At 40.3% G+C, this 15,017-nt stretch overlaps 1 protein-coding gene across 1 annotated transcript; it reads left to right on the forward strand.

The window, feature by feature from the left end:
- The first annotated feature begins 335 nt into the window (after positions 1–335).
- On the forward strand, positions 336–2,434 carry cd59 (CD59 molecule (CD59 blood group)). The gene is made up of 4 exons (XM_035417060.1): positions 336–389; positions 924–1,011; positions 1,392–1,493; positions 1,640–2,434. The coding sequence occupies exons 2-4, from the start codon at positions 957–959 to the stop codon at positions 1,837–1,839; spliced, it is 357 nt and encodes a 118-aa protein (XP_035272951.1). The 5' UTR covers positions 336–389; positions 924–956; the 3' UTR covers positions 1,840–2,434.
- Positions 2,435–15,017: the final 12,583 nt, after the last annotated feature.

Genomic DNA, 15,017 nt, shown 5'->3' on the forward strand with positions numbered 1-15,017 from the left:
CAAAACCACTCCAATATTGTCCAAATCGGCCAAGCAGTTGCTGAAATATTGTCCATATAGGTGATTATGGTAATTATTGCTAAGTATGCTAATTATGCAAATTGCCCAACATATGCAAGTTAGCATCCGGCAGTTTCTAAATGCTGGGGACCCAAACTGTACATTTCTAACATAAAACTTTGGGGTACTCAACATTTCCGGGTTCACAATAGGGCTCTATAGGCTGGCAAATAGACTATAATGGAAATGTTTCGGGCTGTTGCAGCGCGTTTGCCCTTGTCGGCCACCGTACAAAAAGCCGTAGAAATGATACAGCATTTGGGCAACGTAGGCTCTCGCGCACAAGATATTCGTTTTGTGACAGAAACTCGTATGACGGCGAAAAAGAGGTGCGGTTTAGAATGGTAAATTGTGGTAGTAGAGCGAACTCTGCAAAACAGTTTATTTGCGGATAGGCGTCGCAGTTTATTTGCAGCCGTTGGTCCAGAGTCTTTGTAAGTGATATTTGCGATTATATATAGACATATTTTTTCTCGATTATACGTAAGGTAATATTTTTAAGCATTTTTTAAATGAGCAATTTTAAAGGTTTACAATAACGAGTATGTAATGTGAATTTTTATTTTAAATATGGGCTTTGTGCAGTTTATATTGATCAAATGCTATCGTTATAAACTTGGCTACGCTAAAGCAATTTATGGTACTAATCTTATAACTGGCTTTGTGTCATTTTCTTCTCGTATCTTTCTGTTGCAACGCGGAATAAAGCCCAGTAAGTTTTTGCGTTTGTTAATGATTTCAAGACGTTTCCGGGGAAGGAAGGTACATTTGGTATTCAACCGAATATTATATATTAACGTTTTTTGTAAGTAACCAGGATTTATTATCTCTTTGAGAATGATAATTTTAAGTTTCTGTTTCAGGAAAAGTTAGGGCGAAGCAAGGCGACTGCAAAAATGAACACATCTCTGATAATAGGCTTAGTGTGCTTTCTTGCTAATTTTAGCTTGGGTAAGTGAAACGACTTACAGCGCCATTTTGGACTGAACAAGTAAATGAAAACGACATCTGAGAATATTAATTTTATACTTTTGTTGCAATTTATTGTATCGTTATTGTACTATGCGTAGTATCTTGCTGCTGATCTTGTAACAAAGTTATTTTAGTTAATTGCCAACAAGAACTATAAATTGATTGTTATCATATACCAACAGGCCTAATGGCCAAAAAGTCAAATACCAATTTTACCATGAAACTGGCTTCTCTTTCACATGCAGTATTTTATTTAACAATGTACACGTACATTGCAGCATAAACTTAAAGTTGCAAAACAGTCTCAGCAGTGATGTCTGAACATTATACATGAGGTTGGTATTCTATTCCATCACTAGGATCAACCCTTCAGTGCTATAAATGCATGGATTACTCTGGACGCTGTTCAGATGTCCAGGACTGCTCCTATCAGGATGCCTGCCTGTCACTAAATGAAAGGGGTTGGACATTCCCATTTGTATCTAGCCTATCCATTTTTTAGTATGACATATTCAACATGGTAAAAATTAATATCATGAATATTAATCATTTTTTAGCTGAGAATGCTGTCAGTTAAACACAAGTAACCTGTTGTTGTTCCATGCAGGAGGGAAGACCATCCGTAAGTGCATCAGGTACACAGATTGTGACAACGCCCGGCTGACTCAGATGTTTCCTTCAGTGTCTGGTTTCACATACAGGTGCTGCAGCTCTAACCTGTGCAATGCCAGTCCTGGTACCATGATTAGCAGGTCTTTCCTGGGCTTGCTGGCACCACTTCTTGTATTTTGGTGCTCCCTGATTTGAAATATTGGATCAGACAACACAAAGTAAATGAATTAACCATAGCATCATATTTCAGGGGAAAGAAAAAGAGAAGTGGCAAGTAACTGCACAATTGAATTAATGCGCTGATGCCATGGAATTTAATTCATTTTCAAAAAGCACTTATTTAATAGCACTTTCCAGGTGTGAAAATTGAAGGATGTAATACAGTTCTTGATGAAATGGAGGCTTACATAAATAATAAGGTTTTTGCATTTCGTAATACTGAGAGACAGATATGAAACTTGGTGGAGAGTTAAGTGCGTAGTGAAGGCACAAAGTGGCTTTTATTTTTTTTTATTTTAACAAAAAGCTAAAGACCAAGAAAATTCTGGTAAAAATAATATTAATGTTAAGCAGTAATGTGATTGGACTGTTTGATCAATATTATATGATTTGAAATACATCGATATGTGGTTATTTAGCTATTTTGTATGTGTTTAACCCCATTTTATTCTCAGTTTGGAATTATATACAGTGGGCTCCAGAATTATTGGCACTCTTCATAAAAATGAAGAAAAAAAGCTGCATATAATAAATTACACAGATAATAATCTATATGTTATGTTCAAACATATGGGAAAACGCTATACTTTTATTTCAATACATTTACTGTCATGCTTCAAAGTAATCTAATTTTTTCTGAAAACCATAGGTGCCATAATTATTGGCACCCCTAACAATTATTGTAAGTAAGTAAAATCAAACAAAATTGGCAATACAATTTTACTTAATTTAGTTCATCTCAGTCTAAAGGAACTATATTGTGTCATTCCATCACTTCCAGTTTCACTTGAGAATAAAAATGAGGTGACAAGCATACAAAATCCCTTTGTCATCCGTCAGCATGGGAAAAGCCAAATAACTGTCAATTCAGAAGAGACCAATGGTAATGTACCATCACAAGTCTGGTAATGGGTACAAAAAAAGACATAAACGGTTAAACACACCACTTAGCACTGTAAGGGCAATAATAAAAAGATGTAAAACATATGGAATGGTTGCAAATTTGCCAGGAAGAGGTAGCACCTGCACGGTGTCCCCACGGACGGTGAGGAAGATGGTGAGGGAGGCCATTAATAACCCAAGGATCACTGTTTAAGAATTGCAGAAATTGGTTTGTTTCTTGCAGTCAACAAGTCTAAAAAAAACATTAAATGGCACCTCCATACCAACTAACTCTTTGGAAGGGTGGCACGAAGACAGCTCTTACTGAGCACAATAAACAAAACCAAGAATCTGGAACTTGCCAAACCTCATTGGAATTATGACTGAAAGAGAGTGCTATTGTCAGATGAGACCAAAATTGAACGTTTTGGCCATACACATCGACATGTTTGGCAGCAAAAGAGGAATGCATAAAGGAGAAGCACCTCATATCTACTGCCAAATATGGAGGTGGGTCATTGATATTTTGGAGATGTTTTGCTGGTAGTGGTCCCGGGGCACTATTTTAGATCAATGGCACAATGAATTCAACAACGTACCAGGAAATTCTGGCAGAAAATTTGGTTGTCTCTGCTAAGAAGCTAGGACTTGGTCATAGGTAGATTGTCCAGCAGGACAGTGACTCCAAGAATACATCAAAATCTAAACAGAAATGCTTAAGTGAAATCAACATCCATGTTTTCCAATGGTCATCTCAGTCTCCAGACTTAAATTCCATCAAAAACCTGTGGTCTGAACTGAAGGGAAGGGGGGTCCATGAGCACAAACCCAAAGATATCAATGATTCTGAAAAGTTCTACATGGAGCAATGGTCAAAGATCTCTCCAAATGTGTTCTCTAACCTTATCACAAATTATAGGAAGACTCATGGCTGTCATCTTTGCCAGGGGTGTTTTCACAAAGTATTAAACCAGGGGTGCCAATAATTGTGGAACCTGTTTTTTGGGGAAATATTTTTTTATTTTAAAAATGTAAGACTTTGGTTGATTTCAATGAATCATTAACCAAGCACCCTAGTTTACACATGTTGGAAAATAAAGCTTATGTCAATTAATTTTTAGTTTAGCATTTTTTTAAGCATTTTTTGTGCATATTTATCAAGGGTGCCAATAATGCTGGAGCCCACTGTATATATCAGTGCAAATTGCAGCAGCCTCTGCTATTGAATTGGGAGTGCACAAACAAGCACATGCTCTCCTTCCAAGTATGTGATGCCAAGTGTAACCTGCATAGATGAGTTGGAGTAAACTTAATGTGCAACGTGACAGGCAAAGAAATGGGCAGTGTGGATTGCTTTTGCATGATACATTGCTGTCATTCTAGGCAACTGTAAACCTCCCACCCCTGGGCAACTTTATTTGCTTTTTAAATGTTCATTATAATTTAATTCCATTTTAGGGCATTGAGCTAATATTCAGCTAAATCGGCCTGATGTTTTTAAAGCTGCAATATGATGAATTCTTGTGTAAACCATTGGTCTGGGGAAAAAATTGTTAAAAGAAAATGTTATGAAACATGTTTTTCTGTTCATTTAATTCACTTCCCTAGGAATACTGTGCAAATGTGCAAAAAAAGGAAATAAACTAAAGTACTGAATATTTTAGTTTAATAGCAGGTCTGGTGGTCTGTTTAGAGTCCTGTGAATCTCTTTGGGCCAATGTAAATTATGGTATTATAAAGCAGAGAGGAAGTATCCTTGTTATTGTGGAATCTGCCAAGCTTTTCACCTTGACTCATTCATAACATATGATTATAGACACATGCCATTAGACAAATGCATAGGCATATTTTTTTGTCATTTGAGAATAAGATAATATTTTAAAAATAATTATATTTTGGTGGATCTGACTGTTTCATTAGAATGAAGTATTAGACCAGACATTGTACTGATTCTGTTGTGCCAATGAAGGTGCACCAGCCAGTATAAAGTCTGCTGAACTGAGCCCAAAAATATTGTAGCACAAACTTCTATCTTCAAAAACAGCTTTAAACATTGTGATAAATGACATGGCACGCTTCATTTATGGTTTAAAAAAATCACGAGTAAAGAGAAAACATCATTTTCATCAGGTTTTTCTTGCATTTATATCTGTTCTTCAAGGAACAAATAAATAACTACCATTTTAGGCTCATAATTAAGGAGCATTTTTACCTTCACTGTATTTTAACAATCATTATAATAATCATAGCCTTAAGATTCATTATTTTCTATTATGAAAATGAATTAATTTCAAATATAACTGCTAGCGGCGATACATAGAGTCCAGGCAAATTGTTGTAATTAGAAAAAAAAAACAGCAAATGGTTGTAATTAGAAAAACAAAACTGCAAAAGGTTGTAATTATGAAAAAAATAAATAAATCTTCTGCTGTCAGACACATGCTTGAGTGTAGCATCTCCTATTGGCTGATTCTCTGCAAACTTTTTCAGGCTGACTCAACAATGGAAGCAGCACTTTTATACCACATTTATAGTGGGCTGGTCATTTGATTTAAAAGTTACAGGGATTTTCACATTTTTCCTAGCAATAGCGCCACCTATTGACCAAGCAAAACCCATTTTTTGAAACATTGGACTGTTGCTGATGACATGTATTATGATTTGTGATCATCAAACACAGGTTCTCCAACCAGAAACATGTATGGAGATATAAAGTTCATGACAGTAGTTCAACAAAGTAAGGAATAACCTTGTTAGCTGAGTAGAGGATACAATATGAATAAATAGATGAATTGAATATCAATATAAAGAATATAGAATACAACATCCTTTATTGAGCTACTGCAATTTAAAATAAAAAAAACTGGGCAACAGGCCTGTACTGAATAAAGATTATAAAGATAAGATTATTAACATAATAATCTTAACTAGAAATTTTCTGTCTCCACACCTGAATGAAATTAATGCATGGAACATGAAGCTATGAAAAATGAAATATGTAAATACAAAATAAAGTAAAATTATGCCCTTTACAGACCTGGGCTGCGTTTCCGAGTTTCGATGTACCTTAACGTTTTACGAAGGTTCTTAAGGTATACCTTCTTAAGGGAAACTGCTTTTTTACGAGTGTTTCCCAGATTATACCTTAAAGCAACTCTTAAGGTACAACGTAAAGGTACATCGTAAGTTGGAGCTGGCCTTCACTGAGGTGCTGAAAAGTTTATCAATCGATGCCAAGCGAATCGATTGTCTCACTTGTAAAGGCTTGTGAATGACGTTTTAATATAACAAGTGTTGTCATAATCATTTTACATCAATCTAATATTGCAGAAGAGGAAGCTATGCCTACTAGCCACACATCTCATTGATGGCTGAAGGAAAAATAGCTAGGATGCTCGGTCTTGAACCAGGCATCAACTTGACATCCGCTAAACCGGTGGCGCCACACCCTGTCGACCTCAGCGCCGGGTTCTACACACTGTACGTCTACACGGACGTTATCGACTACCAACGTGTTGGTGACAGTTTTGTACCCCTGCTACGAAATGTACATATATCTGGAACAAACAACGACATCATCACAATCTCGTATGAGAAGCCACACTACGTACCTGTGAGCAAGAAGCACATTGACAACATACAATTGACTGAAAAACGGACCAGAACCAGAACGTAAATTTCCGTTACGGAAAGTCATAGCAAAGCTGCACTTCAGACCGGTGAAGCACCATTATCACGAGTAAAGATGGCTAGGTCTGGCCTGCACATAGATCCATACAGATACGTAGATTATTATACGGCGCAAGCGGGTAATGGTTTGCCGGGGTTTAGTGGTGGGAGTGTTATGTATGGTGGGGGTCTTGGTGGTATTTTTCGAGGATTGTTCCGAATGGCTTTGCCGCTACTAAAGAAAGGACTCAATATAGCCAAACCCCATTTGGCCTCAGCAGCTAAGAACATAGCCAAGGATGTGATCACTAATGTTGTGACAAGTCGTTTGAACACGGGTGACCAGGAAGGATCAGGGCTCATGGTGATGACGCGAGGTAGACAGAAAAGATCTCCAGGGGGGCGTGTCTCAAACATGTCAAAGTCTAAAAAACGGAAGGTGTCAAGCATTCGGCACACAGTTGGTAAAAGCAAGAGGAGGGTGAAAAAGCACATAAAGAAGAAGAAGGTTACAAGGAAAAGTAGATACATTTTTTTTAAAATGGCCTACATACACAACATGTCGGGGGAATGCATGAAGTCGGAACTGGATCTTTTTGCAGTGCCGTATACACAAACAAGCATTGAGAAGAACATCTATGTAGAGGTGCCCCCACTGTCAGCCATTTCAGACACAGGACCTCTAGAGTTCTTTATTGCTGGTAATGGTGAAGATTACATTGACTTGAACAATACACTTTTATACCTTCGCTGTAAGATCACCCGCGCAGACGGTACTAACCTTGCGCAAGCTGACAATGTCGGCCTTATTAATTACCCCCTAGCGACCATTTTTTCCCAAGTGGATGTTTCACTGGGGGACCGACTGGTGAGTCAGTCTAGCAATACTTACCCCTACCGGTCTGTTATGGAATGTCTACTGAATTATGGGAATGAGACACTGTCTAACCAGTTCACAGCCGGGCTCTTTTATAAAGATACCAGTGGACATATGGAGGATACAAACACGGAGGGTAACAACACGGGTCTGAAAAACAGAGCCCTATATACCGCAGAGAGCAAAACTTTTGAAATGCTCGGACACATACACGCGGACATGTTTTTTCAGGAGAGGATGTTGATAAATGGTGTCGATATTAAAATTAAAATGGTTCGGGGTAAGGACGAGTTCTGTCTAATGACTGCAGATGACCGTCAATACAAGCTTAAAATGGTGTCGGCCGCACTATTTGTAAAAAAGGTCAGCATCTCCCCAGCTGTGAAGCTCGGACATGCGCAGGCGCTATTGACCACTAATATAAAATATCCTATTGATGGGGTCAGCATGAAGACTTTCTCATTAGCCGCAGGTAGTCGAGTTTCTAATCAGGAGAATTTATTTTTGGGGCAGCTACCAAAAACGGTAATTATAGGGTTGGTTGATAACAACACCTTTACAGGGGTTTACAACAAGAACCCGTTTAATTTACAACACTATAACGCAGAGTTTGTGGCAATGTATGTTGATGGGCAGCAGTTTCCGGCCAAGCCATTTCAACCTGATTATCAAAACAGTAGCGCTATTCGAGAGTTTTATAGCCTGATCCTCGCTACCGGTAGACATTTGAAGGACCAGCCCTTGTTAATAAATCGTCAAGAATATACAAGCGGTTACACGCTTTATGCTTTCAATCTGTCCCCTTATGAAGGTTGCAGTCAGCATCTATCCCTGATCAAGACGGGAAACATGCGACTGGAAATGAGATTCAGAAACGCGCTACCCAGAACCGTAAATATGGTAGTTTATGCGTGTTTCGACAATATCATTGAAGTGAACCAGAGGAGGAACGTGCTGTATGACTATTATTAATCATGAACACCAGAGAATTAGCAGCCGTTTTGAGTAACAACCCACATACAGGAAAAGACTTTAAAGGGGTGTTGGCCTGCGACGAGCTGCCAACCTGCATAATTTCCCCGCTTTGTACATTGTGAATACGCACCCCCGAAATAAGCCTGGAGAACACTGGCTAGCTTTGTATATGTGTGCGGATAAAACGGGTGAATTCTTTGACTCCTATGGTAACCCTCCGGACTATGAATATTTCCCAGACAGTATCAGTAAATTTCTGCACAAGAACTGCGAGCGGATTGTTTACAACACGGTGCAAGTGCAAGACCCGCTCAGCGCGACGTGTGGCCAGCATTGTGTGTTTTACTTACACCACAGGGCCAAAGGAACCCCTTTTAGCAGAATTATGTCACTATACTCTGATCATTTAAAAATGAATGACGCAATGGTTTCAAAATATGTTGATAAAATATATCTGGATAAATGTATGAAAAATATGTTATCGTGTATACAGACTGTAAACTCTTTTAAAACCTTTAAAAAATGTCATGCTTGTAAGTAAAGAGACACAAGTTCGAAAGTAAAACGTAACGTAATTTTATTAAATCAAATAAACATGAATCAAAATTACATTTTTTGTCACAGCGTATCATTTATACTAGACATGTTAAAAATCTAACCATGTTGAACGGTCTAAAACTGGGGTTGAAAAAGCAGGCTCTGGGATTTCATAGGCCTCTCGAGTTTTCAACGGGGTCCGGCTTGCTATTGGTAATTTTTTGTGCGAGCTTATCGTGCTGCGTACACCGTGATTAGGAATGACAGAAAGAGGCATATTAATTGTGGCTAAAGCCTCAATAAATGTTTGCCACCCCAGGGGTCGTCTATCATCACCAACCTTGTGAGGCGCTGTAACGTTCTTTATTAGATCCAACATATGCGAGCCGGTTACCGCTTTACCCTTGAAGACAAACTCCCCTTTGTCGTTCCATGTTGCAACATTTCCGGATTTAGCCATTTTTTCTAAGACGTAGGTGGCATTTTTTTTGCTTCTAGACGGCACGCTTTGTATAACGTCCTGAACCAGCTGGGCATCTTCAGTATCTGTAACACCGCTAGAGGGTGTTTGGCCATCTTTGACTTCTGATTCTGAACCCCCAGCAGGGGGAAATGATAATGTCAATTGAGTTGATTCTTTTTCACCTTGCTTGACAAGAGCTATGAATCTTTGTAAAACAGCGGTGTACAGCTTTGCCTTCTCATGAGGTCCTACATCAGTCCTTGCTAAGATGCCGCGTATGGTTTGATCCAATTCATTTTCAACAGTTTGACGGATTGGCTCTGGTGTATAAGTGAGATTCTTTAATTTATCCAGTTGTTTTTGGGGTACTAGATACATCTTTTGAGCATTCTCCATGGCTTAACCACTGCGTGACGTTATCAAACTTGTTAGAAAGGGTATTGCGACACTCAGCAGAGGTAGAAGGAATCCCCCTTTTTGATTAATGACTTTCTTCTTCTTTTTGATTGAGTTTTTTTTTGTTAGCAAGTAGTTTAATCCTCGATCGTTGTTTCCTTAATTTTTTCAGCTGAGTATCCGTTAGGGGTATATTACCGCGTAAAACATTGAGAGCTATTTCACAAATTGTGTTTATGAGTTCCGGAGAAGCCGACTGTAAAATGGCACGTCTTTGCGGCGCATTGCCCTCAAATAGAGCTTTTAAAAGCGGCCAGTGCCGTTTAATACGTGCCGACATTACTTTTTCTTTAGTACATAAGTCACGGGCCACTCTGGAGGGTACAAACCACTTCTGAGGCGAAACTCTTCTGGTGTCTGCGCTTTTAAGTCCACCAAAAGATAACCGTAAGGGTTTCTGGTCGCATCTTCAAAAGATTCAAGGAAAAACGTTGAATGTCTAGGATACATTTGTCGCGCTAAAATATTAACTTGCATTTTATCTCGAGGATTTTTGAACAGAACATGTAGTTGGCGTTAAGATTTATCGTGCGACTCTTTTTACCCTGAAAAAAAAGGTTTTGTACTAAATATATAATACTTAAGTTTCTATGGTGTGTATACTTGGTAAAAGCTTTTTCCACCTCTGTGCTCTCGCTGGCTGTTTCCATCAGGTCATCGATGATGATCAAATTGGTTTTGTGTAAAGGCAGCAACGTTTCATCAGTCAAAGATTCAGGGAGTCCTTCTACAAACTGTACATTTTTTATTTTACAAAGTATATCATCATACAGCGGTTGCCAACAAGTGTAACACCACACAATATTTTGAGGTACAGAGGACAACACATTATGGGCATTTTCCAGCAGTCTTTTAACAAAAACACTTTTACCGCAGTTTGAAGGGCCTGAAATGATGCAGGAAAAGGGGTGTTGTAGGCGGCTGTCAAAACCATCACCCTCTGACACTGGTTTAGTATCCATATGGCAATGTCTGGAAGTCCGGGAGCAAAACTCGCTTGTTGTAAACCACACGGAATCTTTTAGAGACTGTGCGGTTCCTGAGAATGAAACCTTTTTTGTCCCTAACAATCTGTTGCGTGGTTGTGGCGACTTCCTTGGCGGGGTCATTTTTGTGAGACACATAGTGATCTACCAAATCAGTGAGGGATGAAAGGTTAACAACCTGCATGTTAGTATGATGTAGTGTTATACCTTTCACCTTCATGCATGTTTTACCTCCCCGTGTTCTGTAAGCATATGTTTTCGGGCCCCCTGAAACAAAGTCCACAATGTGGTCACCGGTGTCCAGCTCACTCGTCAACTCACCCAAAAAGTCCCCGAGCGGAGGCACCCAGTCACCTGGCCGACTCACAAAGATTACAGAATCTGTGTCATGATACAGAACCCTGTCAGGCAATTTGTCCATGAGGTTGTAAAGCTCAAGGCGTGCGTAAGCGGTGGTGAATGCCGCTATAAGCACATTACTGTATTTGGGTGGTTTTGAGAAACCCTTGGCATAACGCCACTACACAAGGGCCACATCCTCTGTAATAAATGAAAAATGTGAGATGTCATACTCTTTGGAAAACATGTACAACAGAAACTGCTCCGGGTCATGGATCAAGGCGGTGTTAACTTGGTTTGTTCTCTGACCGAATTTACCCCAAAGGCTGTTCAGAAAAAGTTTAGAAATTTGTCTTTTGGCTTTATTGACACAAATTTTGCTGGGGTCTAAATGTATACCCTCCTTTTCCAAATAACTCTGCATGTATCTATCTTTGTCCAAATCATTAGACACCCATGAAGGGTACCCAGAGGCTTCCTGTTTACCCTTTAAATGGGTGTTTATGTAGCCGCTAAAGAGGGAATCAGAGCGCTGTGGGAAATGCCAAACTTCAAAAATCTTGGCAACCTGGTACCCTTTCTCAACAGCCTTGGCTAGTTCGATACTACACCAGACTCCGGTGAGAGAACGCTCCTCGTCAGAATGTACACATTTGCCTTGATGTTCAGACACGGCGCAGGACCTGCAGAGGGGAAACATTAATTTTCCAGACACCCTGTAAGGTAGCACGGGTAGGTAAAGATCCCTAGGTGGGTATATTTTGGCTTTGATCAGACCAAAATAGTTTTCGATCGGTTAAAAGTCACGGAAGATGATGGTGGGGTGATCTGTAGGGTAGACTTTAGTCTTGTTCACAAAAGGGTAGAGACTGGTAAAATCATAGTAATGTATCTGCTCATCTTCTTGCACCTTATATTTAAGCCGAAGAGCATTAGTTCTACCGCCAAACAGCATCACGTGGCTCCAGACGTTCTGGATAATCAGAACAACGCAGGAATGTCTGTACCTCGGGGCTCTCCTTTTTTAGTCTCACCCATTCGTGCTCCCACAAAACAACCACATGCAGATTGTAGGTGTTACGCAGAATATCAATTTTTTCTTGAGATTTTCGATACATGGAGCCAAAATCTTGTTTTGTGAGCGGATTAATGGTGTTTGCATCAAAACACTGAGGACAACCATGGAACAGACAGCCGAGGAACTCAAAGGCTGTACGTACACCCCCCACCTCTGAATACCCGTCTAAAAAGTACGGCCCAAATTTAACCTCCCCCTGGTTCAAAGCATGCTGTATGAAAACATTGTCACGATGGCTCAGATATTCTAACCACTGAATTGCCGGTGTTGAAAAAGACTTTTGCTTGAGAATGTAATTGTCAGGCGTAGTGATAGCCAGTGTGTCTTTGGGCAAAAAACTTGTGCAGAATTGTTTCATGCATACAGAAGCTATTGTAACACCCTGAAAAGGGTCAAGACCGGTGCAGCTGAGTACCTCGCGTCTAAATCTCAGACACCCCTCCCGCAAAATGACCACGTCATTAATACAATACTCAGACATCTCCTTGCGAAAGTCAAACACCCTTCCAGATACGGTTGCGTACCATTGCATGAACTCAGACCTCTCCTTTTCTGACATGGTGTTGTAATCATAGTATAAAGGTGGTGGGTACGGGCCTGTATAATTCTGATTAGCGACGGTGTTCCAAAAGTGTGGAAAGTAGTCCTTTTTGGCATTTTCAAAGCCTAAAGCCGATGGCATGGCGCTCAGCTTCATTGTGAGGAAGCTGAGAGAATCTATGTACCGCTGTTCAAATGCATCATCGGTGATACAAAGCAGTTTGCTGCCTTGAGCTATAATGGATGGTGTGACGCCTTGTTTAATTAAGTGTTGCGTGATTAGGTAGCCATCATAACCCTTCGAATTGTGTGCAATAAATGTGTACCCTTTGTATTTCGGGGTACGGTACCGACGGGTAAAGGCCTCCACACAACCGTCACCTGCTGCTGTCCAACGCGCCCCGTTAAAATCAATACAGCATATAAAATTAGCGACGTGTACACCGTCATCCTGTCGGGACTCAAAATCATAAAAAACATAGCGCTCGCTCGGTTGTTCAGGTTTGACTTGCTGAATGTAACAAGCATGTCTACTATCAGCAACCAGCTCATCATTACAGTTGACGCAACGCCGCACACTACAACGATGTGGTACAGGTTTTTTAGAACTGATGATGTACATCCTGCCACACTGTTCGCAATACTTGTGTGTGTCGCATGGGGCGCTCATTTTACACGTAGCATTATTCATTTTGGTGACTTTATGTGCTGTGTAACAAAAGGCAGACCGACATATACGTCTACAGTCTTTACACTTTACCGATTTTAAAGGGTGCGAAGAACATTCAGCACTAAAACAAACATTACAGTAGTATTTGCATCGGTGGTTAGCTTTTGCTGTGAAAGGTGTGTAACAGTAATCACACACGTACGCACTGCCTAAGAAACCTTTCAACGACTTTATACCAAAGTAATGTTCGTTTTCTAGGTACAAAAACACGGTTTTTGGATGCGGCTCTGGGTTTGTTTGAAATTTGCGAAAGACATTCTGAGCATTACGGTACCACACAACAATTTTGACCTTTAACAGTTGTTCAAACTTTTGTATGTCTGAAAAAGACACCATATCCTGCACGCCCAGGCCTACAGACGTCTGCAAATGTATGGCGTCTTGCTCCACCTGCTCTAACGTGAATTCCGGGTTTAACATCTGAGACAAGCAAATGGCAAAGCAGAGGTTATTCTCAACGTTGTGGCTTACAAATAGATGCCGTAGTTTTTTTCTTAAAACCTCATTTCTGAGACATGTGGCTATTTTTCTACGGGTACCACCATTTGGGTTTTGAACTATCTGAACCACCAGTTCCAATGTATCATCAGAAAGGATTTCAAAATTGCTCTGAACCAGATCCCCAACCATTCCCAAAAATGTGTCCAGATCCACACTAGCGCCATTAGCAATTATGGACACACCCTCAGACAGGGAGTCACCACGCAACTCCAGCTGAATCACGTCATTGGGTCTAGCCAGCTGCATAGCTCTATGCAATACATGATCAAGTAAGTTTAGCAACACATTATAGAAGTCCTCATAGCTGTCCACGTCGTGCAAGAATGCAAAGTTAAACCGTTGCCTAATTTCGACACAATTAAAGGAGGGCCTTTGCACCACTACCATGTCAGGAACACAAGTCACCACACCATCATCATCATCATTACTATTAGCAGCGGCAGCATGCACATCGTCAGAACCTTGTGGGTTATCAGAGGTAGGCGTTAGTGGTGATTCATTAAGATTCCCCCCTTCCTGGTTTAGCCGCTCTAAAGCATCGTTCAGAAAACCAAGAGAGTCTGCTGCAGGGGTTAGTGCACCATCACCGGCGGTAAGGTTTGCCAAAGCCTCGTTCAACCGATCAAAGTAATCACCAGCCATTTCATGCATGTCGTTAGTGTCATGGTTAATATTGTTAACAAGCTGTAGCAGATTTGGGTTTATAAAAACATTTGGAATGTTTTCAGCAGCTTGTGGGCTGTTGTTTTGAGTTATAGCTTGAATTGCATGTAAAATTTGTGAGTTAATGTTCTCTGTGCTGTGTGCCCTGCCTAACTGCTCTGGTTGTTGCCTCTGTGCCATTTCTAATATTTCTCAAAGATTGTCTGAAACACCTTAAGCCGTTGTTCTGACAAACGATACTCAGACTCCTTCAGCACTGCGAGACACTGTTCAAACAGATGAGACTCAGACTCCTTCAACACCGCGAGACGTTGTTCAGCCAAATGTAACTCACGATTGAAGATTTTCAGAGCTTCCAAATGGGCTGGGACCTTGAAGGGCCGTCTTTCGGTGTCCCCTGGCTTCTGGAGAATTGTTTGGGCCGCTGTTTGCTCCTGGAGGTGTGATTCTCGGGCCTG

Source organism: Anguilla anguilla, chromosome 5, assembly GCF_013347855.1.
Source record: "Anguilla anguilla isolate fAngAng1 chromosome 5, fAngAng1.pri, whole genome shotgun sequence".
Classification (NCBI taxonomy): domain Eukaryota; kingdom Metazoa; phylum Chordata; class Actinopteri; order Anguilliformes; family Anguillidae; genus Anguilla; species Anguilla anguilla.

Excerpts from the sequence above, each read along its gene's own strand:
- cd59 (XM_035417060.1), top strand. The coding sequence starts at position 957 with ATGAACACATCTCTGATAATAGGCTTAGTGTGCTTTCTTGCTAATTTT. Across the intron at positions 1,012-1,391 it reads TCTTGCTAATTTTAGCTTGG|GATCAACCCTTCAGTGCTAT; the intron begins GTAAGTGAAACG and ends TTCCATCACTAG. Across the intron at positions 1,494-1,639 it reads CCTGTCACTAAATGAAAGGG|GAGGGAAGACCATCCGTAAG; the intron begins GTTGGACATTCC and ends TGTTCCATGCAG.